Source organism: Venturia canescens, chromosome 2, assembly GCF_019457755.1.
Source record: "Venturia canescens isolate UGA chromosome 2, ASM1945775v1, whole genome shotgun sequence".
NCBI classification, from domain to species: Eukaryota; Metazoa; Arthropoda; class Insecta; order Hymenoptera; family Ichneumonidae; genus Venturia; species Venturia canescens.
Window position 1 is genome coordinate 19,363,717 of NC_057422.1, and position 25,926 is coordinate 19,389,642.

General features: G+C 38.8%; 3 protein-coding genes and 1 long non-coding RNA gene across 11 annotated transcripts in view; 1 reads left to right on the plus strand and 3 right to left on the minus strand.

The window, feature by feature from the left end:
- Window positions 1-124: 124 nt before the first annotated feature.
- Window positions 125-11,239, minus strand: jef (major facilitator superfamily domain-containing protein 6 jef). 2 transcript variants are annotated; one of them, XM_043412910.1, is made up of 11 exons: window positions 11,039-11,239; window positions 10,372-10,928; window positions 8,645-9,206; window positions 7,368-7,841; window positions 7,014-7,135; window positions 6,676-6,901; window positions 6,371-6,508; window positions 5,776-6,304; window positions 5,297-5,587; window positions 4,914-5,038; window positions 125-4,493 (listed from the first exon to the last, which is right to left on the minus strand). In XM_043412910.1, the coding sequence occupies exons 2-11, from the start codon at window positions 10,776-10,778 to the stop codon at window positions 4,374-4,376; spliced, it is 2,994 nt and encodes a 997-aa protein (XP_043268845.1). In that variant the 5' UTR covers window positions 10,779-10,928; window positions 11,039-11,239; the 3' UTR covers window positions 125-4,373. The 2 variants fall into 2 exon arrangements, with proteins under 2 accessions (XP_043268845.1, XP_043268846.1); XM_043412911.1 differs by having other exon boundaries at window positions 8,645-9,185; window positions 11,039-11,238.
- A 7,646-nt stretch (window positions 11,240-18,885) lies between these two features.
- Window positions 18,886-23,603, minus strand: LOC122407038 (tubulin alpha chain-like). Its single transcript, XM_043412999.1, has 6 exons — window positions 23,274-23,603; window positions 22,374-22,618; window positions 22,016-22,243; window positions 21,534-21,792; window positions 20,460-20,612; window positions 18,886-19,777 (listed from the first exon to the last, which is right to left on the minus strand). The coding sequence occupies exons 1-6, from the start codon at window positions 23,445-23,447 to the stop codon at window positions 19,520-19,522; spliced, it is 1,317 nt and encodes a 438-aa protein (XP_043268934.1). The 5' UTR covers window positions 23,448-23,603; the 3' UTR covers window positions 18,886-19,519.
- On the plus strand, window positions 20,083-22,396 carry LOC122407039 (uncharacterized). The gene is made up of 2 exons (XR_006260136.1): window positions 20,083-22,104; window positions 22,181-22,396. It is a non-coding gene; the product is annotated as an uncharacterized lncRNA (long non-coding RNA).
- Window positions 23,604-23,722: 119 nt separating the features above from the next.
- Window positions 23,723-25,926, minus strand: part of pyd (polychaetoid) — a 105,864-nt gene continuing 103,660 nt past the window's right edge. For 6 of the 7 annotated variants that reach the window (XM_043412989.1, XM_043412991.1, XM_043412992.1 and 3 more), the window contains 2 exons: window positions 25,455-25,672; window positions 23,723-24,936 (listed from right to left, as the gene is read on the minus strand). In XM_043412989.1, the coding sequence (XP_043268924.1) occupies window positions 24,722-24,936; window positions 25,455-25,672 (433 nt within the window). In that variant the 3' untranslated portion in view covers window positions 23,723-24,721. The remainder of the gene's footprint in view (window positions 24,937-25,454; window positions 25,673-25,926) is intronic. The other variant, XM_043412990.1, reaches the window with a different exon arrangement.

Here is a 25,926-nt window from a genome sequence, read left to right on the forward strand (position 1 = left end):
CGTTTACGTTAATATTTCTTTTACCTATTCTACACGCTGATGAGCACAGATGATTGCAAAAAAAGTTAAACACTGACGATTACAAACGGGGGAAATGAAAAAAAGGTAGCGCCAAAAAGCTTGATGAAGTTTTATGCCATTTTTTTTCTTCTCATTCATGTTTTTCGCTCTTCGTCGAATAATACATTATACTTCAGTTCGGTGTACATAAATCAGCTTCTATAACAATCTGTATTTCTTTCCTCTTCTTATTTCGCCTCGAATCGCACCTCGCTCACCTTTCATACTAATTATTTCCGCTCTCATTTCGAACCGTTTTCCATTTCTTTTTTGTATTTTTCTTTTCCTACTGTACGTTTCATGTGAGCAAAGTGCGATAAGGTTGCCTTTTTTCTTTCATATGTAATACTTAGCTTAATTCTATCTGTGATATGTATCGATTGTTTTTTCTTTGTTCTTTTCTCTTTATATTCGTTTGTTTTGTTAAACCGAACGTTCCATTCGCACATTCGAAGCTCCTATTTCGCTATTTTTTTTTTTTTTTTTTCATATTTGAACACGTAATACATGAGCATGAATTTCGTACGCCAATAAACGTGCAACTTTTTTCTACGTTCGTTATTCTGTTAAATTGATTTTCTTATTTTATTTTCTATGCGATATTTAATGATTCGGGTGAAATACTGATCGGCAAGAACGCGGGTGGAAAATAAATGCAATCTGGCGACGTCGTGGAGTCGATGCAGGAATGCGGTGGGACAAGCTTTCGTCAGCCAAAATTGTCAAATCTTTTCCCAAACTATCAAGCATCCAATAAGGCAAAGGTGCTGCTGATGGCCTTTTTTAAGCAGCTCTCGTTCTATCATTTTTGCATTTGTACTAACTTGGAATATCTCGTGGATAATCAAGAGTGTGCGCTATTAAAGTCGATTTCCAGGAGAGAAAATACTCGTGAAAAAACGGTCAATAAACGACGAATGCATTAATTTTGTTCTCCCGAATGAGCATCGCTGACCAATGATTATTCAACGCATCAACGTAGATTTTTCAGTAATAATGATTCTAGACAAAAAAAGAGCAAATTACGACTGAGAATTGATGCAACGAACGATTCAAATAATTCGAAAATAAATTATCCACGAAATCAAAGCCAGTGCGCTAAAAGTTTTTCAAAAAGCGTTATTCAGCCATCCATATTTGTGATAAAACTAAAAGAGCTTCTAAAAAAAACTAAAAGACCCACTATCGAGATTCAATTTTGTTTCACACACCCTCAAACGAAATTATTTTCAATTGAGATACGATTTTCTGGGAAATGTTGGAAATAAGATTCTTGGAGTTGATAAATCAAAGATTGCGTAACTTTGGCGATAATAATAATTATTAATAAATCACAAATGGTCAAAGTCGCACACGAAAAATTACACAACGCTCTTTCTCACGTTTCTCGCCTCGGAGATACAACTCGATATATGTTTATATATATATTCATTTTCAAACAAAATAATATGATAATAGTAACATAATTGGATCCTATAATATCAACTCGACAATTTTCTAAATAACATATATAAATCGTACATCGTTATACTGTCATTATTGTTCTTGTGCCTTAAATTTTCGATAAATCATCATTTTCGATCACAAATAATATATTGAAGGTTATGTGTTGGAAATGATACTCGTCGAAGCGCAAATTATAATGACACACCAGCGCGTATGTACGGTTTCGTAAATATATAATAATAATAATGCCCTTTACATAATTTCGCGAGCATTGAACGTAGTACGACAACGTTTTAATTTCTTTGTTTTATACAACAGTAAAACCATACGATATCGCTACTCGACATTTGCTAGTTATTAATCTTATATATATATATTCCTTTTTTTTCATGTACTCATCGACAACGAACGTCCAGCGAAAAGAACAATAAAGAACGAAGAATAACGGGCAAAAACAATAATATTTAATATGCTTACCCCAGGGACGAGACTGGCCTTAACTTTTTAGTATTTACATACGGAATAGGTCGTTCGGCAATATTTATTCTTGCCCTTGAATCGCGGTCAAACCCAAAAACTCGTAATTATCGCTTGTTTTATACAACAGAGAGTTTATTACCTCTTCGATTCGTGTTAGATACTTTTTTTCCATATCATTTCGGTTTTCGAAATAAGCTGACGCGACAGATGTTACAGCCTTGAGGCTTTTGAATAATTATAAACGAAGGTATAGGTTATGATACACGAACATCGATTCTTGGAATTTTTATTTCTCGGAGTCCTTTTTGTTGCATTCGTATTATTTTTCTCTGCCTTTGCAAGACCAACTTCGAGTCTTGCTGTACGATGCAGCTTTAATTTTCTATGTATTTTTATCGTAATGTATCTTTAGCGGATGGCTTTAGTTCGTTAGTTTCGTTAGTATATGGACTCGAGAACGTCTCGTATTGTTTTTTCGTCTTCATTGCTTCTCGCGACAATCTCAATTCTCTTGTTTTTTTCTTACGCACTCTCGATACACACACGCACTACTACTTGCACTATGTGTGAATGTTTACGCCGGAGCGTCTTTTTTCATTTCATTATGTTATTCAAACGTTTTTTCAAACAATTTTTGTTTGCACGCCACTCAATCTAAAACTCTCCGCCGAAACAATTATAACAAAGAAAATCGATTCTGACGGAGCTCCAGTACTCTGCGAGGGACTCGGATTTGAAATTAGTGCTCGTCTCAACCGTTGAGACATTTCTTTGCTGGATTCATGAATTTCCTTTCGGATTATTCAAAAAGGCAATAGAGTCTAGTTCATTGAAAAAGATGAATTCATCTCGTACGAAACTAAAAAACCGCCTGATTTTTCGCGCTCAACAATTCTCGACAAACCATCAATGAATTTTTCAATTTTATTTTCCCTTTTTATTCCTCTTTTCAATGTTTTTCGTGTGTGTACGCTCGCATAGGCTTCCGTCGGTTTTTTCAGTAATGATTCCAGTGCAGAGTACCAGATTTCTGGCTTCGTGTTATTTTTTCGTGGCCAATTGTCTATGGCACATTTACAATGCTCTGTCTGTCGGAATAAATTGTATTATACGATCGATATGCATTATTATGAAATATATATGAGATGAACGCATGAACACATATTTTTTTATAAGATGTGATATGGTAATCGAATGATTGTGATCTTCGTGATAAATATTACAATTTCATCCCAGCGTTTCTCCTTACGAAAAAAACTATTGCTCGACTATTATTTATGAACCGAGGATTCCAAGAGAATTTATTCGAGATGATTGAAATCGTAGACCATAGCAGATTTTATTTTGAGGAAAATTGCGAACAGCGCCAACTTGTGGCGAATCGATATAACCACGAGAGAAAGAATGTCAAAGAGATTTCTGAGTTGGAAATGTCCTCGCACAACTTTTATTTTTCATATAGTTATATATCCAACGTTAATAATATCAACGTACCAAGCAAATTTTATTATTCCTAAAATTGGTTTCTCTTAAATTTCACTTTTTTTTATTAGCGAATAATTAGAATTGAACGTCAATAGTTGTAATTTTTTTACGGTTCGTTTTCACTGTGAACTTTTCGTGTATTACCATCAGAGTCAAACGGTATATTTACGTAGATGCTACGCGGAATCATAAATGTATAACAATTTTATAATATATAGAAACGACTCGCTAATATTGCGGATAAAAAAAAAAGTTTGAGAGTTCAAGAATTATGTACACAATTATCATCCTCGATTAATAATTTTCGAAATATCTGGAGGATAAAACATTCAAGATTTTAAGAAACTTGAATGGCTCGACGTTTTATTTCGTCACTCGCAATAACACGTTGCGGAAGTTTGAGAATATGTTTTGACAACAGAAATAAGTGACAACGGTTGGAGTAGGATAAAATGAGCAATAATGTTTCGACAGTTCCACAGGTAATAACAAGGAACTCAAGAGGCGCAAATGATTCATAAAATGAGACGTTTGTTTCGATTGCACTTGCAAAACACCCTCAAACGTATAACCTGATAATGAGTTGTCAATAGTTTTTTTCAATAAGGATTTCGACTCTTTAACTTGTTATATCTTTTTCTATCCCTCGATAAGCTATTACAAGAGCTGATCTATGTATATAACAACAGGGATTTTTACGATCGCATTCGGATAGAGACAAAAATGTATAAATTTATTCTCCCTCGCATTCGTATTTCTAACCTCTTTTATCATTTTTCGTCACGATCGAATTTCTTACCTGCGATTAAACTGTCTAAATTTAATAATAATAAATAACGCGTACGTTTTATTAACCTTATCTCTTGAAATAATGATTCTCAACGAAACTCAGCAAAATATTGTTACCAGTCGTAGTCGTGCTGATGAAACGGATTGGTGCACGGTTGCTGAGCGTGTAAATGAGTCACCACAGGCGGAGGCTTCACCAAGTCGAATTCTCTACCAACCACTTCACTGTAAATCTGAATGAGGTTCAATTCACAATTAAAAATCAATCTTCTCGTGAAAATTAACAAACTTCAGGTACGTCTGCAAAACTTAAAGAATATTTGAATAAATGGAGTAACAGAAAAAATGTATGTTAAATAAATAAGTAAATAGAGACGGCTTGACACAAATTTTTGGCATAATTATTAAAATAATTCATTCAGGCAGAGGACGAAGTTTCGTTCGAAGTTCAAAAACTCCATCATTCTTATCGGCACATTTAATCGGCAGAGTGATTGATGCTTCAAAGTTCTTTTGCTCTTGAATTTACATTTGAAATTTATTTCTGTTTTTTATTAACTGATTCGTCGCATCGAGACATTTTCGAGTGAACTCTCTTTGCTTTGTTTTTTCATGTTGAGCAAAAAATCGAAATTTCTTTTCTCTTTTTGTACCTGGAAGCTCCTACGAATGAACTCGTCCTCTCCTTTACCGGTCATACCATAATTGTAACCGCCACCGCCACCGCCCCCACCACCTCCTCCTCCGTTCAAGAATGGATTCGTTGGATTTGCACCACCTTTTCAAAAATTTACAAAACTGCTATATAAAATCTTGATTATTTCCGCATTTTATGGACTAACATTTGAAATTTTATTTTACAGAGTGTGCTGGCAAGAGAAAGTAAGTCGAAACCCACAGAAATTTTGTTCGATTGAACGTTCCATTTTGTCGAACTGAATGAAAAATCTATTCGCGATTGGAACTCGCGCAAAATTTTGCTTGGAAAAAATGATCTTTGGCACAAAATTGAAATTCTGGTATCTTCGTAACTCACCTCCGTTTGCACCAGGAACACCTAAATTACCACCGCTCGTCTGATAAGTGGCTCCGTAGCCCGGATCCTGAGCGAGCTCGTGGAGCCTCGTTGAACTGAGAGCACGCGGCATCGCGTTGCTCGGGACGCCGTGAGGCGCTAAATGCGTAACTTCTGCAACTTGGTGCGGATCCTCAGTTTGAGGAATATTCGAGACGAAACCGGTGTCTCGGCGATAGAAATTAATGAAGACAAACGCCGCCAGAACGAAGGCACAAATAATACCGTAGCCTCGGAAGGTCGCGGTCGTACCTGTAAGTAAAAGCTCAGTTACGACTCGTCGTTGGGAGTTGAAAACATTTTCAGACATTTTTCGCCTCATACTAAAAATAAATAAAAGTCAATGAGATTTCAAGAGTTGCCCAACTCAACGACTTATCACTCGAGCGAATCATCATGAATTGAACAATGAACGGGTCAGGAGATAAAGAGGATTTTACCATAACGAGCGACGAACATTCCGCCAATGACGGCACCGCATCCTCGGCCAAGGCCATGGTGAAGGCCCTGAAGAACGCCCTGAGCGCTCGAGCGTAACTGCGGCGGGGTGTTATGGGCGATATAGCTGCAGCAAGCTGCCCAAACAGAGGCGTGGGTGATTCCCTGGATAAATTCGAAAGGCAGAACCCACCAGGGGTTTTTCAGCCAGGAAATGTAGAGGAAGCGTAAGACATTGCCGCAGAGACCGAGACACAGAACTTTCACGTGGCCGATCTGACGGATGAGCTTGAAACTGAAGAAATAAGCGAATATTTCGGAGATATGATTGATCACGGACGCAACACCGAAGAGTGTTGGTGTACCGCCGTAATCCTGAAGATGCCAGAAGAGAAATGTGAATATGAGACCAATACCGAAGCCCATGAACCAAGCGACGAAGAGGAACGACGCGCACTTCAGGTCTTTGAATTGACGAACAACCGTCAGCCATTCCGGCAGCTCCCGCGTCGTTTGAGCAAACATTTTAGTCTGGAAAACATTCAGAAATTATGACTCTATCAAGAATACGGGACAAAATCAGTGCGCTCGAGTTACCTTTCCTTCCGGCGGTACGGGCTTCGCGTCTACATTTCCCGGTGCATTCAAGAGACCTTCCGGAAGATTCAACTGCTGGGACAATTGGCTCTGCAATTGTTCTTCTCTCGTTGGCTCCGCCGGTGGCTTGGCAACTTCCTGCGATGTGGTAAAATGATTAAAGTGACAAATCGAGGCTTCATTACCGTTCGAAACGCTCTCGTTGAATCGTGCATGATTTTTCTTTTAGTTTTCGACAAAATCACGCATCTAATTTTCTTATTTTTCAATAGCATTTTCCCGGTGATTCACCTTGGATCACTTACCGGTTCGGCAGCGACGAATTCGTATTTAAAGTTGATTTGCGTCGCAGTGAGAGACGCGGCAGACATGAGAACGCTGAATATCGCAAAACACGTCGTATAATTCTTTTCTCTCGGACCCGGGCCACACGGATGATCCGGGAAAGCTGTACTGTGGTCCAGAGCGATACCGACGAAGAACATGGCCAGACCCCAACCGAGACTGCCGAACATTCGCTGATGTCCATACCTGAAATGACGACGAATGTAATTCCAGGACACGAAAATCAAACTTTGCTACTCCTGAGAGAATTTTGACTTCAAATTTTGACCCAAAGTTGAGAGAATCAATCTTTATTCACCTGTCAGCATCTTCACCGAGGAGAGTGATAACCGCCGAATCTGCGAGTGTTATGGCAGGGGCGGAAAAAAATTCACCTACGATGACAAGAAGCAAAAGCAGGAAAAAGGTCTTTTGAATGTCCTGAAAAAAAAACGAAAATTCAGGAGTGATTCCGACGATTGTAAAATGACGTGAAAATCGGTTATCAACGATGGAATGATTCGAATGGATGATTTTTGCAGGAATACATTTCCGCGATATTTTCAGCTTCCTCGACGACGTCGAAATCCAAAATGAATAGAAAATTATCGAGGAAATGTCAATTCAAACGATTTGAAAGTTTTAGATGTTATCGATTCTGGACTTTTCTCACCTCTAATCTATACACGATTGAGCTGAATTGCGGTTTGACCCACTTAGCGTTTTCCTTTGGATCGTAATTCCGGGCGAATGAAACGGGCAAAGGACTGTGACCGAGTGACGGATGATTGAGCTTGACGTTTCTCCGCTTCCTGACGAGAGGCATCGCGACGGCATCCTCTAGATTCTCACTTTGTTCAACCTCATCCTCGCCCATTCCCTCTTCCTGCATTTCTTCGTCCTCTTCCTCATCCTCCAAGATCTTGTCCCTCAGATCATTCGCTACTTCCAAGTCGCTCAACACTGTCAGTCGTTCGCTCTTCGGCAATTCACCGTCCGGATAAATCGTCTTTTCTGTATCGACGTCGGAATTTTGCCAATCGGAGATTTCACGCTTCACCATTATTTTCTCCCTCGGAGGCTTCGATCGGATTTTCGTAGTGCTGTGAGCTTTTTTTGGTGCTCGCGTCTCATCCAATGGTTCATTCTGCCATAATTCAATGAAATATTTTTATTCCAAGTCCTCACTGTTTATATGAGATTGAAAAAAGTATGCCGTCGAAATGTTTGAAAATTTGCTATTGTACATAGCAGAATTTCATTCGCGCTTGAATATTTACACGGAGAGAAAAAAAATTGTAAAAATTACTATGAAACCATAACGTCAGGGTTCTACATCGCCCATTTTGGAGATTTTTACCAAAAACATCGTAACTTCCAAATCAATTCCGAATAAAAACTTTTAAATTTCGTATTTTGGTCTGACAAATGTTTGAACTGTGCTACTTTCTCCTACGTACTTCACCGAGGAAACATTGTAAAATTGATGTTGGCTCGATGATGAACTGTAAAGTTTATTAATGCCATTTTGTTATGGTTAGTACCGCTTTCACAATCGAAATTTACAGTTAAACATAGTAAAATTTGAGGAGCTCGAACACGAGCATCGATGATCCGCCATAGCAGAATTTTATTCGCGCTTGTATTTTTGGCATCGCACATGAATTTTCATCAAGTTCTCGCTTCACAAAAAATTGCTATGTATGTTCGTAAGAATTAATAAATATTACGATGTAGAACCCTGCTCCTACGGCACCAAAGTAGTTTTCACTGGAATTTTTTCCGTCTATATAAACCGCGTACGAATCTCCACCGTTTTCGTTGAAGATTCAAAAATTCAATTAATTTGAAACTTGCAAATCGAAAACTCAAAGACTTCTAATTCGATGTTAAATGAGACTGAATAATTCAGCAGGTAAATAGGCATAAAAGTCATGAAAATGAACTCACTTTAAGGAATCTTTTGTATTCAAGAACGTCGGCCGGTCGGTTTTGTTTGGCTATGCTCGAGAAGTCGATAGTTTGTGCGGTGGGGTCGTTGAGACTGTCTCCAACAATGTATTGTTTGTACTTGAGATCCTTTGAGATCAAAGACGACGAATCCTTTTCCTCGCTCGACGACTGTCGCCGCACTCTATTGCTCTCGAATCTCGTGCCATACTTATTCGTTTGATCAACTTCGTTACTCACGATTCTCTTTCTTTTTGCAGTGACCTCGTTGTCCTCGGTGCTGCGTCTCAACCGTTCGAAAACCACGTTTTCAGCGACCTCGAGGTACTCGTCATCCTGCTGCGCTTTCGACGGCTCGTAATAGTCGCTGAGGTCGACCGATCTCTTGATCCTCTGACTCGCTTCCGGTATCTCCAACCAATAACTATTGTTCCTCAAGACCATGCACGACGTCGCTGGCGGTTGAATGAAGCCCAAGGGCAGTGTGAAGAGTATCCAACAGCCCAGGGATGCCAGCAGTATCAGCTTCCCTTTCTGCCATCTGCAAGGCGATTTCTGTTCTCTGGACGCGCCCAAAGAACATCTACGATTCTACTACTATTCTACCAAATTGCTGCAGCTCCTTATTCATTTTTCTAACGATATATGCGTTTTGGAGAATGAAACGTTCGGGGATATTCGACTGAACAAGCTGTGGCTTCGCATTACTCGCAGTGCACTCACGGTATTGCGCAAACACACAATTTTCAAGCAATCCTCAATGATTTTCCGTCGGTAGAAGCGACGCGAAGAGTGCGTTTGATCAGAATCTTCGAATTCACATATTTTTCTTATTTTCAGTTTATGAACATTTGAGCAGGTGATTTTGAGACAAAGTTTTTTGAATTATAGTAAAATCGCTGAAGTTGGCAAGGTTGGAGTTCAACGAAAGGAATGAAAAGAACGTTTGCAATTGAGCAATTTTTTTACTTCACGAAGCATCGATGTGGCTTGAAAAACTACGAATTGCAAATTCGGCAGGGAACGAAATTGGAGAATTGTTGGAGAGTCTTTTAGATCATTTCGTTGGACTCCAGCGTTGCAAACTTCAGCGTCGTAGTAAAACACTGGTGGAACTAGTTGAATAAGTAAAAAAAATTATCGATTTTTTGATCGTTTACGAGCGAAGGTCAAAGGTCTCAGCATCTTTGACGCTTTGATTATTCTCGGACTACGGTCCCGCGGCAAAGTTCACTAAAATTCTCATCAAACGTCGCACTCGATGCTGCGATTTACTTACGAAACACGCGTAAATGTGATTAGGGGCTATGAAAAAAGTACGGTCGCACGAATTTCGCCTTGAGAAGCGAAGCATCTCCGCTACGGGAAATCAATAAAAGCAATATCGCAGAATAATCGCTTGCTCGGGATGTTTGAAAGCTCTATTTGAGGAAGCGAATGCAGTATTCAGACTTCGTAGCCAATTATCGAGTTTTCACACCAAAATTTATAGTCGGACAAAATGGATGAAAATAGTGTAAATAACTCGTCGATAAAGACAAATCAATTGAGAAGTTAATGCGAAGCTTATTCTGTGTGATTTTTATAGATTCTCGATTCTCGAATGGCTCGAGTCTTTGCTCCTGCTTCGAAATGAACGATTCTTTCCATACTAAATTGGTCAACGATTCCAGTACTTAAAAAATACATTTGATGGGACTGATTAGCGAAAGCGAGCTACTACTCACCTGTCAGCGAGCGAGCCCCAAAACGGTGCACTGAAGAATTCAATAAAAGGTCTGAGCCCTACGAGGAGGCCGCATTGACCAGCGTTCATGCCCATTTGCTTGAAATAAACTCCCATCAACGGGAAGAGAGATCCGAAAGCCGAATAGAAGAAGAAATAGAAGGTTTTTACAGTGAGTAATTCTTGATCCACTGCGCCGAACAGATACTCGATAAAGTCGCTTTTTCCACGTATCTTGTGAGTCGCTTCTTTAGGTGCACCATAGATCGTGGGATCGACTTCCCCCTCGGCCGATGGATCGACCATGGGTCGCGCACCCGGTGGCTGAGGCAAGGTTCGTCCTCCACCTTCACCACCGGCGGTTTCATTACCACCGTAATCGTACTCCTCGTGGCCATAATTCTGCATTATACCGTCGCAATACTTCGGTCTCTCGAAACGCTTCTTTCAAATAATCCAACGTCCTTCGCTCGATTTTTGCTTCTCGTTTCTCAATGGAATTCCGAGCCAAAAAGGCTCCTTCGTCGGAATCCTCAGCCTCTGCACACCTTTGTCACTCTATCAATGAAAAAAATAAAATAAAAATAAAAATAAATAACGGGGCCGCTCAAAACTCTCTCGTTCCTCGTGTTCACGCGTTCCACGATTTTGACTAAATGTACACTTACTCACTCAGTCTAATCGCTATTTTCACGCGTCTCTTCACTCTTTATTGTTCAAACTCTCGCTCGAACGGAATCCCCGCCAACAACCGCTCTTCGCTCCCTTTCGTCGTTTCTGACAATCCCTTTAGCGGAGAGTGTCAAATCGATGACCGACCGTTGTGGCACCTTCTTCCTTCTCATGCCAAATCGATAAACCCCCGAGTGCGCCCGCGCAACTTCAACCCTCGACGGGAGGGCGCTTTCACCCTCTTCTTCCACTTCTTTATCACGCATACGTGTGTTCACGTACATAAATCGGCACTCGGGCCACGTATATTTGACGTTTGTAAATACGAGCTTGTTCCCTCGTGTGCGTCTGACTTTTCCGTCGAATCGAACCAGCCAAAAAGCTCAATCGTAAATCCGATTTTCTTCAAACTTTTCTTCCAAGTTTCCCAACTCAAAAACTCGTCAAAATTCGAACAAAACATGTTTTTTTTTTCTGAAACAATTGGCCCGATTGCATGGTTTTTCAATCATCGCGTCAACATTCGCGTTATATGATCCTTAAACGCAACGATAAATACGAATAAACGTGTTTGTCTATAGCCAGGGTGTCTAACGACCTGAAAAGTCATGAAAATTCTTAAATGTCATGAAATTACACTCGGACCTGAAAAAATCATTAAATGTCATGAAAAATTACCAAACAACCTGATTTTTTAAGATCTCTGCAACGCTCATTGTCATTGTCGATTTTTTGGTTTTCTTCAACATGATTTCAAAATTCGCGGGGTGGCGACAATGTCTGGTTCGTCAATACTCATCATCGATATAAAAACGAATATCGAATGAATAGTTTGTAAGAAAAAAAAAGATTCTTTATTTCAAAATAAAATATCATTTCTTTGTTATTTTTATTGAATTTTTTTATAATTAAAAGATGAATAAAAAGTATCAGAACCATAAGAAAAGTCATGAAAAATTCCTGTTCCTTGACTTAAAAAGCCTTAAAAGTCATGAAATTTCTGTTCTGGTCAAAATTAGACACCCTGATAGCCAATTGCATTGAAATCCTAATATCATGAATTTACATTTGTATTTGAATTGTCATAATGCAGATAGTGTTATGCCATTTCCGAATGAACGACAAGACCGGGAGCCAGGAACAGATGGCTTCCGTTTTTCAACAAAACCTCGTACAGTTTAACTTGTCTTCATTACTCTCGTACACAAGCACGCGAAGCGTACTCATTCATACTTTTATACGTGGAGGAGAGAAATTGTTGGATCGAGATGAAAGAGAGATATTAGCATAGACGAGAGTCTATGGACAGAAAAGTCGATAATTCCTTTTGTCACCTTCTCTCCGTTTTCCATTCGGCTTGTTCAGCAATCCGTCGTTTCGTCAGCGAGATAACAACAATTTCTTGGACAGTGAACGACAAAAAAGGTTTTTTTAAGGCCCCACCTTCAACTTGGGCGGAAAAATGGAAAATTTGTTTACTAGATATTCTTCAAATACGATGTCTGAAAAATATTCTCACGAAATTTCATAAAGATCGGAGCACTAGATTCGTAGTCATGAGTATTTCAAGCGATCGCCCGGTGCGCGCGGTCGTCTATTTTTTTAAAAATACCTTTCCGGTGGACACGATTACTAAAAAACTATTATTTACTGTAATAATAGCTAGGGCCTGGACGAAGGATTTCGTATTTCGTTGGAAATGGATCGTAACAATAAACCGAAAATTTAGCACCTCAAAAATGAATTTTTTGTTAGAACTGTCGCCATTTTTTTTAAATCCAGGCCCAAGCTGTTATTACAATAAATAAGTGCTATAAATTTGGTATGGGTCGGATTAATACTTTTTTAGTTGTCATGTCCATCACGATGCTCAAAAAACTACTGGAATACAGCTGGAGTTTCGCCATTTTGAGATATTTTTCGATGAAAAAAATTGTACAATGAACATATGTACTAATGCATATCGTTCACAGTTTTTCAATAAACATTTATTTTCTTGTCGAAAAGAAATCAAAAAAATGACGTTTCTTTTGCAAGGTATATAAGGCCTTAAGGTGGTTCCTTCACGAGACAGTTAAATTAGGAAATTATTTAAATTTGGCACACGTGTTGTTTAACACATGAACAACACCTCTATAAAATTTTAACAAGTTTCACCATCCCGAACCCGAGATATATGTAATTGAAGTTGACTCAATTAACACGTAACATATGGACCATGCGTAGGCAAACGGCACATTGTTAATTCTACTGCTAGTACTAAAATTAGGAAGTTTATAAAAAACGAGGAGGATCTAGAGCAGGATATGACAGATATTGTGAAAAAAAATCAAGGTCATTGACCATCTAGTTTGACAGATATAGTCTCGAGAAGTACGAAGGTTTAGGCTGCATACGATATGTTTTGCAAGCGAGCAGGCGAATGTCGTCTGTATCGGCAACCTTTTCTGTGTGTCGAAGCGTAGCCCGGATAGTTCCGTCAAAAAATTTACTCGCGATGCTCGGATCAAAAATACTTTTAGAATAAATTTTACGAAAGCAAATGATATTTGTACTATATCTGCTGGCACCGAGTACGTGCGTTTAGGCTCTTTACAAAGTTATTGATTACGATCCGAACGAATTATGAACCCTTTTAATATGCAGACGGTACATAACTTTTGGTCGGGGCTGTCGCAGGAGATCGACCTTAAAGCAGAAACACGAGTGAAATTCGAAAAATAAATAATGTTTTATTTCTTTGTCATGAAGCTTTCTCCATCGATGGCTGAACGAATCATTTTTTCTTTCAACTATTAGTAGTTATGTACAAGCGCGTATCTCTCTTGACGCACATATTTTAATTGTCGCGTCACATTCTAAATGGAGAATGATTCGAGAGATCGACGGAAGATTAATACATTTTCAATTCTTCGCGTTGAAGAATTTCGATGGGATTACATCCATTCGAGATTGTCCAGGGCATCCTGAAGCCGCTGTTCTCGGCTTCGGAGGTCCTTGAAACATGCAGGTCTTGGCTGTCTTCAAGAGGCGACCGCTGTTCGTCGTTCTCCAATAAATCGTACGCACCGCCTGACTCCCGGCTACGTAGCTCACTGCTCCACCAATCAGCATCTAAACGAACACAAATTTTCCTTGATAATCAATCATCCAAACGAAATATTAATTGGCGCGAGGAGTCAAATGGGAACGACGACATCCGCGACGAAATTCAGCTGATAACGATTTACCAGAAAAACAAATCATTTCCAACCGAGCTCTCGCATTGATTAACAATCAATCGGTCATTTTTCCACATCAATTTACCGAGATATTTTGATTTTTTTAAGCCGCATCGTAACACATTCTTCGGCGTGGTTGAAAAATACTTTTTCTTCTGCTATTTTTCAGATTGATATTAAAATAATGAGCCAATTGAATTCGTGATCGTTCGGACGACGAAAAATACGCACCTTTGCTATAAATTCGGTTGATACTGCACAAAGTGACTAGGAAAGACGATCGAATATAACCAACGAAGAGTTATATTGTCGATGCTGAATGGGGGTTGAGTGAGTTAGGAGAGCCCGCGGTTTCCCTTCATTCGTGATGCTCCCAGTGCGAAAGGACGATCTGAACTGAGGATTTCTCCTCGGTGTCCGATAATTTATACAAAAATCATTGAGAGTGGTGAGCGATGATACGGGCACGGCGATAAGGAGAGCGTCACGAATCATCCCCGCGCAGAGTGCGCGCACAGCCTTTTTTCATGACAGACGAGGAAAACGAACCGCCGCTTATCTATTCCGACTAAGGAAGGAAAAAGAGAAGCTGAAAACACGTGTTGAGCCGATGCTTTATTTTTTTCGTCTCGACTATGAATCGAGATCATTTTGCGAGCACGCTCATGATCGCTCGTTGCACGTGTTACCCGCCATCGTCTATGACGTCAGGAGATTCCTGTGCCCTCTAAATGGAGATTAAAATACGAGGTACGATCACGAGGCTGGATCATCCGTCGCGGCTCGTCATTCAGTTTTCGTAAATAAACATTCCAACAGTAATCAGCGAGCAGCATCAGAATATTCTGAATGAACGACGATTAAAATTGTGTGAAGAAATGTTGAGAATAAAAATGTTTCGAGAAACGTAACATTGGAAAAGCTATTGAGAGTTTCGTGCGTTTGCGCATTTTATATTTTATTTGCTACGCTGAAAAACATTCATAAAAATTCGTCCTCCCGACGCCAGCGTCATTCAATGACGCCCAGAAAGCAGAAAATCGCATTATTGTATTATGAAACTGGCATGATTTTCCATTCGTCGTTCGCCTCGCTTTATTATGTTAGATTTCTTCATCAAAAGCTGCGTTCGTCGACTCTCCGCGGATATCTGCAATCTCCCTACGTACGAGCTTCCACACTCGTAAGTGAATTGTGCAAATAGTATTCTTTTGTTCGTTATCTTCGTTGCTAAGATGTCCCTCGAAGATGAGAATATTCAGTTGACCAATAAACTTTGTATTTACTGATACTTTGAAATTAATGTTTTTCAATAATATTCCCAAAGACTCGTCATTGTTACCGACGCTTCGTGATGACGTCCATCACTTCTTTTGCAATCGTAATTCATCTTCTTCGATATCGAACCCTCCAATGGGCTTCCGGTTCCATCGGATTCATTCGAACTGGAAAATACTAAATTATCGGACTCCGAACCTCGAATGTGGGAAACAGCGGGTTTCCCCTTCGGGGATAGACAGACTCTTGAAACCTGAAGAGAAAAACAGACGCGAGAGACATTCGCCAGGTACTCGCGAGCGTTTTTTCGCCAGCTATCGTTATCGCGTCTCACTTGCGAGATAAATTCTGATCAGATGATATTTTCTTGTTTTTTTACGTCGCGAGCATTGGCCTCAGGAGGTCTATTGGCCGTGGAGTCGGTTCGCAAATAGCAAAGATCTTTTCACATCGAATTGTGTGTTTGCCATGAAAGAAATCGGCTTGGGGAATCGCGTAATATTTTTATCGGCGTTTCGACGGCTCGAGCGAGATTCGTCAGATCCGTGCTGGGGGTCCAGAGTCTCGATTTTTCAATAGAGAAGATAACGGAGCTGTAACTCGGTTCACGAATTTGAGGCTTATCTGCGTGAACGGAGAGTCCTGCCTCAAGATCGTAATCAGAATCGAGCCGATTCGTCTCCGTTGAATAATCGAAAAACGAAAAAAATAAAACAGAAAAATTCGTCGAACTTTTATTTTTGAAGGCGAAGGCGGCTTTGCGCGCGCGGAGTCCCCGCCGAGGCAGATTCCACTTCTCTTATCGTTATCGCGATCGCATCGAAGTCTACGCAGCATTTTATGAGCAGCCACGTCTCATAGCGTTGTGATAATAACCAGAGAGAAAAGGCTTTTCAAACGTCGACACGCTCTCAAAGATGCGGAGGGATCGTTGCGGAAATAAAATAGCTGTTCCATTAATTTCCACTCGCTAGATTACATCGCGTTCTCTCCACGCGCCATAAATCCATGATCGAAATCACTCGACAGGCGAATGCGCAAGCTCGCTTGTGAGCAACGCGAGATCCATCTTGGCTCCGAAATTGCATCAGATTTAACGTGTCGCGAGCATCAGCAATTAATATTCACGAGTATCTAAATGCGCAGAAATGTAATCGGGATTATTTTTCCTTGAAATGTTTATCGAAATCGGAAAAAAAACTGAAATAAATATGTCGTTGGAGTATTGCAGAATTTTGCGAAATTTGGGCATCGTAAAGTGGGCTAATTTCAATATTGAGAACGAAATATTTGGCTCGAGGGATTGTCGAAATCGCAATATTTTTTTGCACTGTGAAACATTTTGCAAATTGTAAACCATTGTTCAACGAACGAGCAATGATTGCGAATGCGACAAGACCTCGAAGCTTCAATAAACTTTGTTTCGCCTGTTAATCCCAATGAATCATTTTTTTTTCTTCCAAGCGAATTTTCGTTCCGCGTTAAACACTGAAAATTAGTTTGAATTCCAAAGGAATTGCTTCTGAGAGCGATCCCGAGTTCGAACAATCGGCGCCATTGTGTCTGGGCTCTCAATTTCTTATCGCCGGCCTTGATACAGAAAAATATAATGTTTATCAGTAATCATGGAGATTAGATCTTCAGGTGGACGTAAATATACCATTTCGAAGAAGCCAACGTTACTTCATACTTTGACAGCGATGGGAAGGAACAATAGTCTCGAAATTAAAATTGTGATGAAAAAATGGAGCGAAGAGTGTAGACAAATTTGTAAAAATGGAGAAATTTTAATCAAAATTTCGTCAAATTCATTCGTTCTAAAAATCCATCTTTGCATACGTGGATTATGACTCGTCATAATTCTAGAAAATACGTTGCACATGAATCATTCGGGGAAGTTAAAAACATTGTGGACTGGTAACATCTTGCATTTGGCAATCATTACGGAAACCATTTTTGAAAGTTTTCGAAAACACTTGATAACACGCGGTTCTTCTGATAGTGGGACTTGCTAGAGAGACAGATTTTGATTATTTTTTCATTTTTTTAAAAGTGCTTCTAAGAAGAGAGCATTTGAAACGATTCGTCTTGGTTTCTCGGAGCATCCCATAATGGAAAATCTAAAATCGATGTTATTGATATCGGGGAATAACAATATTCTCTCGAAACTTGCTTCAAATGGCTAATTCATTACTGAAGGTTATAAAAAAAACCATTCCAAACGTAATGAATAAAAAAAATGAATCTTCTAAATTTTGGTAATGTATGAAAAACGTTTGATTCAAAGGAACAAAACGTTGTCAAATAAATACAAAAGTGACGAGTACATCGGATGACGAATGAAAAAAATTCAAAACACAATGGTATGTAAAAAAATAACAATGATGCGAAAACATGACTAATCGCCTGAAAGGAGGCATAGAATGCAAACATTTCAGGGAAGTCCAATACCGGAATTGGGCGATTTTGTCAGATGGTTTAAACAGTTGAATGGGGAGAGAACCGATGCTGAGGAGACGGAAGAAGGGTTGGAGGAGGAAGTGCAAACGTGGAAACGAAAACACTCAAAAATAGGGAAAATGTAAAAATGAAATAAGAAAATGTAAATGTAAATTTGAATGTGAAGGGAGAGAGGATGTAAAAAGTTAAAGTGTTCATTGGAATATAAATATCAAGAGACGCGGGCTCGACGCCAAGTATTAAGGTAGATCATGCCAGAAGGATTGTATTTTATGGGTGTTTAAATTCGATAGATTTTTATTCCCTAATTAAAGATACAATCACTTTAAATTAATCTCAGAGTTATTGATTCAAAATTGTAAGCAATTTTTTTCAACTTATCCCATGGCGATTGAAATTACAAGCTATTAATTAATCGGGAACCCATAGGCTGAAAAACACAAAAGGAAATGGATCAAGAAAAAAGTGTTAATAAAAAGACAGAAGGCTATGACAAAAGTGGGCCAAGCCAAGAAGAAACAAAATGCCGAAATAAGCAAACGTGAGGTTACGAGTGCTCATTACCAATTTCGTTCAATCTTTAACGTGATATATCTTTATTACTGTAAGACGACCGTCTCGAATTTTTTCCCAAACCTTCGTTATATACTTCATCGTTATTGTGTACTTTTTCATAAACTTCGTAAGAAGCGTTCATTCGTTATATATGGAAAGATAAACGATTTTTTACCCATAGTCTCTGTAACCCTGATTCGTGCAGAAAATCGTTTCGTGCATGAACTACCTTAAAAAGAAAAGCCAGCATGAGCCGTGTCGCACCCTTATACACGCGAATACGTCAATTTATGACGTCACAGTGTTTTTCAAACCGTTCTCACGGACAAACCATTGCAGTTAAAATCTGAAAATTGGTGCCAATTATTTTTCGATATTTCTCTTTCAATTGGCCTTTGTTGCAAGTATTTGTCTTCTAATCGCCTGAGATTTTGTTGGTGAGATTACAAAATGTGAATAATTTAAGTTGGCTGATATTCGAGGGAAAAACGATTACGAAAGAACAGCATTGGGGTAGCATAATTATAATAAAATTTTCCACCGCTGAATGACTGCAGTCCTGCAGGCACAATTGACACAAACGATTTGAAATTCGAGCTCTCCAATCGCTATCGTCACGAGTATTAATCGAAAAGAATGTTTACAAAACATTTGTGCTGTGAAATTCCGAGTGAGAAATTAGTCATTATTATTTATTGATTCCCAGATTTTGACGTACATTTCCATCTTCGTTTGTGTGAACTCATGTGAGCGAATTTTCAATTACGAAAGAATTCAAGAGGAAGGACTTTAAACTCATTGATGATATAACGGGGCCTCGGATGACGCACGAATGAACTTGTGATAAGGCGAGAGGTCGAGATCGGTTAATATTCTAATGAGCTTTCTTCCGGCAATGCGGAGATTCATTTATTTATTTGATTTTTTTCCACTCGGAATGCCAGTGCGCTCATTGCCGCGGGATCAATGCTCAACCTCTTTATAATCTTCCACGAGAGCCGCCACGTCGTCTCGCGCCTCCTTAAAAACTGCTTCTTCCATTCCCTCGCCTATATAGTGATGCATAAAAGCTCGTTTCTTGAACATGAGATCGTAATTCCTTCCGAGCCTCGTCCACGCGCTTCTTATCGCTGTGTTATTGCTCAGCATCACCACCGAACGATTAACCTTGGCAAGGTCACCCCCCGGTACCGTAGTTGGTGGTTGATAGTTTATGCCAATCTGATGGATTTAATTCACCAGCAGACGTGAGCAGAAAAAAACAATGTCTAGTCAAAACTATAACTGGATAAGCATCAGTATGCGGAATTTCTCTTTCTCTTTTTCAGCAAATACATTTCTTAAATAAATCGAAATAAATTTAATGCACAAATTCAACTCGAGGACACCACACTGGTGCAAAATTTCAAGTGTCTAGAACTTCAAAATTCCTTTCTTCAATTTGGCCATTTTTCTATAAAAAAACTTTATTTTTCAATTTTTTTAATCATTGTAATAGATTACTAAGGAATTGTTACCCTTAAAAAGTCTCGTTGTGGGATTAATTCCATACATTCATGGATGAAGTAAAGCTTTGAAAAGTCGAAGTGCAAATTTGCACCAGTGTGGTGAGTGTATGACCTTAAAGGGAGTGTGGTGTCTTCTAAATCAAAATAAAATAAAATGATAATTTTAAAGTGATGATAATAATGAGAAAACAAAATCAAACGTGATAGTAAAAACGTGTTAGAAAAAATCTGCGGAATTAGAAAATCTAAAATTTATTCATTTTTTGATAAAGTGTTGAAAAAGTCGTTTGACAAAATATGATTGTCTGAAAAGAAGAATTTTGAAAAAGAGCAACATTTAAACAGGATATCGAATTTGATTTTGATTCCAACGATGATAATATCCACGGTGTTACCTTGAAACCGGTCGGACTCCAATCAACGAATCGTATGGAAGGTTTGCCTTTCAATGCTGTTATGGCGTTATTTACTTCGGTGGGATTTACATCACCGCGATATAACAAGCAGCAACTCATATACGCGCCTTTGCGTGGATCGCATTTGACCATCTATAAAATCAAATTGATAAAATGATATTTTTGAGAATATCTGAGAACGATATAATTGAGAAATAATATGGAAACTGGAGAGTGTAGCGTTGTAGCGAAAATCGACCAAAAAGTTCTGAGCTTCGGCATCGTCATGCTTTTTAACATTATTTTTTTTCTGATTCAGCAAAACAGGCGGCGCAAAACCCATGGAAACCCACGAGGGCCATGGAAAAAAACCAGAGTCCATGACTGATCCATATCACATTGTAACCATCGTTTAGAAAAATTGAACTAAAAAAAAATATCTTAAAATGCCTCATAATCGATTTTTTCTATGATATTGTCCCTTCTACGGGCAATTTATTTTTTGTAAGTCGAAACCTACGACCCGAGAACGACCCGAATCTTTTGTGTCTCATAAAATGTTTTTCGTATGTCGTAGATGGGTTTAATTTGAAGATGGAAGTTCTGTGGAAAAAACGCAACTTCGAAAAGATGCGAAATATTTATTTTCAATAATTCGGGTCTAGATTGAAAAATAATCGATTTTTTCTATGATTTTGTCCCTTCTACGGGCAATTTATTTTTTGTAAGTCGAAACCTACGACCCGAGAACGACCCGAATCTTTTGTGTCTCATAAAATGTTTCTCGTATGTCGTAGTTGGGTTTAATTTGAAGATGGAAGTTCTGTGGAAAAAACGCAACTTCGAAAAGATGCGAAATATTTTTTTTCAATAATTCGGGTCTAGATTGAAAAAAAAATGTTTTTTTCTTCTAAGATGAAATTTTTGCTATTGGTGTTTGAGAGCTCGAAAATGAATGTTAGAGTCAGTCAACGTTTCGAATCATATTTCCGCACGATTTTTAAACAATGAAGATAGTGAATCATCATAAAACGGTGGAATGAAAAAGTATGTGTCTATGAGAGATCAGCTGACCTGATTTGCGGGTTCGAAACATTCGTTCGTAATCTGAGCCACTGAGAGTTGCGAGCTCATTGCATTCTCAGCGGAGATTACAGGCGCGTAAGTGACAAGAGGAAAATGAATTCTAGGGTATGGGACGAGGTTCGTCTGAAATTCTTCAAGACTGACATTGACAGCTCCCTCGAAACGTAACGAGGCTGTGATATTCGAGATTACTTGGGCTTGTAGTCGGTTCAAATTGGTGTATGTTGGGCTCTCCACTCCCAAATTCCTTTCACCATGAAACAATGTGGTCTAATGAATTTTGTTGTTCGTCTAATATCTAGAAAAACTATTATTTTGCTCCATTGCAGTCAGGTGAAAATGAAAAGTTTAATGGACCAATCACACTTGAAATATTGAGCTTGACAGCAGAAAGAAACATTCCATAAAAATGAACTTTGTAAATAGATCGAAAGATTATTTTCACGAGACGTTCAAATGTGCTGTGGTACCTCGTGCAAGTATCGTAGAGCGCCTCGTTGTCAACAATAAAACAACAATCCTCGAAATCGAGGGTTCCGTGGGTAGTCAAAACGGAATTGTAAGGTTCGACGACCGAGGTGGAAATATGAGGAGCCGGATAAACGGCGAAATCTAATTTCGATTTTTTGCCGTAGTCCGCAGTCAATCGTTCGAGCATCAGAGTTGTGAAGCCACTTCCGGTACCACCGCCGAAGGATCTTTTTTTTTTTTGGAATGAATTGGAGATTTTGAAAGGCACGAAAATCAGTCGGAATCGTTTTAGCACAATTTTGTGGTTGAGTATCGTTGACACAGCGTCGATGTATTAAAAATTTTTGTAAATTATACCTGAACACAATAAATCCGGATAATTTTGAGCACGCTTCGCACACACGACGGATTCGATCGAGAACTAAATCCATCATTTCTGCCCCTACGCTGTAAAATCCTCTGGCAAAATTATTTGCAGCATCTTCTTTGCCACTCATCAATGTCGTCGGATCGAATAATCTTTTGTAAGCACCTGTACGAACTTCGTCGACTACTGTGGGTTCTAAGTCGACCATGACGGTACGAGGAGACATTTTTCCAGTCTACAAATGAAATGGAACGTTGCATTTTTCAATTAAAATTTCATTTCATGACTCCCACATGTCAGTTTTCCTATAATCATTGCGTCGTTAGATTGCCAGCATCACAACTTTCTACGAAATACAAGAGAGAGAATAGTATATTACACACCTAGGGAGGGAAAATAGACTACTTCAAACCGCGGGCAGAATTGTCACCCGAGCCGAAGGCGAGGGTGATAAGCACGCGGTTTGAGGTGGTCTAATTTCACTCCCGTGGAGTGTATACGATTTTTCTGTCCGACGCAGGCGGAATGCGGCAACTTCGGCACGCGCAGCGGGCCGAAAGTTGCCACTTTCCGCCCGGAGGGCTGAAAAAGCATTGTGTGCGGAGCTGAGCAAACGAAATAAAAAAAATTCGTAATTTTATGATTTTCCAGAGTTAATAATTATTCTCTTCATTGCATTCAATCTCCCAATTTTCTTCCAAAAGTTATCTTTGGATTTCTAATACAATTATAATTTTAGAAATTCACAAGGCATGGTTCATCCATTTCTTGCCTCAATCGAACGGAGCGTAGATTCCGAATGTATGAGAATCACCGTCGGGTCGACCTGACTCCGTTTAGTTAACGCGCGATCCTAGAGTAGTGTAATTGCGATTCGTACGTAAACGTACTTGGGAGGGTGCGAAGAACGCGTGATATGTTATGTCGTTGGATTGGTAACCTTCTAGCATCATTCCATCGGGTGTGATGCCATGTTCGAGACAGAACAATTCCCAGCAAGCGTTCCCAACTTGAACACCTGATTGTCCAACAAAAATAGTGACAACTTCACCAGAGTCAGCCATGTTACTTAATTTTCATGAAAATTTTTTATCATATCGAAAAATAACACTTATTAAATATTGAGACTAATAGATGTGATGATTTTTAATAAAAATAAAAATTTGGAAGAGACCGAAAGAATTTTATGGAGATTCAAGTCAAAAATACATTTTTAACGTCATTTTATCCGCATTGCGAAAAGGGACGCAACGTCAGAGCGAAGCGGGCGATTTTCATATTTTTCAACGAGGTCTGCGATTCCCTCGTCGGTCAATAAAACAATTTTGCATTGAAAAACTTAATGCACAACAAGTATTTATTCTTTTATTGCCTTCGTTCGTTTATTCTAGTCGTTTCATCAATTATTCATAGATTCGATATTTATATCTCATAGGAATTTGAATAATTATTTGGAAAAAAGAAACACGCGTTCTTACATATTTTTCGATTAAATTAACAATATTGAGCTTTCGTATTTCGTTTCATCATCGTTGTGATATTAATTGTTGTTCTATGAGAAGCTTATTAGTTATTAAATTTATTACAAAGATTTTCTAAGCATTGACAGTTACCTTCAAGATTTCTTACTAATCTTGTCAAATTCTACGCAGCCTGAGTGATACATTTTACGATACAATCACTCGCAAACACTCAGCGATTAATAAAAAACTGTAATAATAGCAATAATGAGAAAAACGTTGAACTTACAATTACAAAAAATATATATTTATACAAAATCATTGCATTTAAACGACATAACTTTTTAATACGCTTTATGTGTGAAATGACTGAACTAAGAAATTATACATTTCTGTTATACACAAATAGGAGGCACAAACGAGCAAGACATCGAGTCTGAAATGAAGTGAGCGTTATGAACTCGCGTCCCTGTATCGATTCAATGTCGTAACAGAGCTTTTAATTCATGATTAAGACGACGAAATCGTAAATGCAGCTCAATTTGGTATCTTCAGCCTTGCTCTCCTTACCACTGCTGGCTTAATCGCCGGAATAATTACATTGAACAACAAGATCGCATGAGACAGGTTCTCTCAGAGAACGTAAGATTTTTGTTTCTTTATCTTCAACATTTTCTCAAAAATATTTTCATAGCAGTTCTTTTATTGTTTCTCTTTTTTTCGCACATTGGGAGAACAACTTGAAAGATTTTCCTCTCTCCACGTTTTTTTTCTCCCACAATATCAATCTCCTATGTAAACCTTTTTCATTTTCATTTTTCTTCCATTTTTTAAGAGACTCTCTAGGTTCATAGTTTGATTGTTGTCTCTCTTGGTTATTAAAAATGGTCGAGTTTGACGACTATATGGTCCGACGTAGCACCGGGCAGTTTTACATCGAGCCAATCCGTCTTGGACTGATTTTCCGTGTCGGTTGCCTTAAGGGCCAGTCGATGGGCTGAGGTTGCGTTATGCGGAATACGAAGTTCGATCGGATTCTCAAACTCTATACCTTTGGGACCGCACTCAACCATCGGGCTCAACAAAGACTCACCTGTGAAAATAAAACAAAGAATTCACCATCAAGGAAGATTGAAAAAATACTGGATTTCATGAAATTATTAATTAAAGATCGTTATCGACTCAATTTCCCAAAGTGTCATTAAAATTGCAAATAAAAAACAGTAATTTTGGTAGATCGATTTCACCGCTTGGTGTTAACTGGAACAAATATCTTTTCTTATTAGTTCGTAGTCGAAGACTGTGAAGAAAAAAATTATTCCTCCGTTTTAAGCACTTCGAAAAATAACTCTCGACTTTGGAAAAACTTCGAAAAAATTATTATGGCTTTTTGGCACTCAAAACGTGTAAAAAGAACATTACACTTATGATAGGACGTTTTTTTTATGGAAAAAGCGCGAAAAGTTAGTTCTCTCAGGTCGAAGAACAGTTTGTAATGAAATATGTTCAACAAAGTTTCGAAAACAATGATCTATTCGGAATTTTAAGAACATTTAAGGTCCCACCACCGGTGTGCGATCGAGCGAGCCAAGCTGATGTGAATAAGCTCACCGTGATGCATGGGAGGTGACATTGATGCGCGTTGTCCAGGACGATTGCTGTTCTTTTTAGGGGAAGAATCGAATGCATGAGCGGCGGTAACAGTGAAGTAGATCTCTTGGCGTTTATTCTTTGGCAATGCACCGGGAGGTATCGTGAGACTTACACCTCCCGGACCTTCGAGAATACCACCCTCGCTATCGAACACCCCCCGCGCTATACCGGTTCTCCTATGGCCACCACCGTTCCCACACTTATTATTAGTAACACGTTATTCAACAACCAAATGAATTTTACCCGTTAAACAGCATTTTATCGAAACGAACATATTTTCGGTGTTAAAAATTAGTTGAAGCGTCTTGATAAGTTACAAGTATTCATGAATACCACCGTTAAATAATAAAATTTATTAATATTATTCCTTTTGCGATCTTGTTCTATACAGAAAGTTCAGCCAAATATTTGCACTCAAATTGATCACTCG

Excerpts from the sequence above, each read along its gene's own strand:
- jef (XM_043412910.1), bottom strand. The coding sequence starts at position 10,778 with ATGCAGAATTATGGCCACGAGGAGTACGATTACGGTGGTAATGAAACC. Across the intron at positions 7,136-7,367 it reads CAATCGTGTATAGATTAGAG|GACATTCAAAAGACCTTTTT; the intron begins GTGAGAAAAGTC and ends TTTTTTTTTCAG. Across the intron at positions 5,039-5,296 it reads TGTTCCTGGTGCAAACGGAG|GTGGTGCAAATCCAACGAAT; the intron begins GTGAGTTACGAA and ends ATTTTTGAAAAG.
- LOC122407038 (XM_043412999.1), bottom strand. The coding sequence starts at position 23,447 with ATGGCTGACTCTGGTGAAGTTGTCACTATTTTTGTTGGACAATCAGGT. Across the intron at positions 20,613-21,533 it reads GTTTCGAACCCGCAAATCAG|ATGGTCAAATGCGATCCACG; the intron begins GTCAGCTGATCT and ends TTGATTTTATAG. Across the intron at positions 19,778-20,459 it reads GGAGTCCGACCGGTTTCAAG|ATTGGCATAAACTATCAACC; the intron begins GTAACACCGTGG and ends TAAATCCATCAG.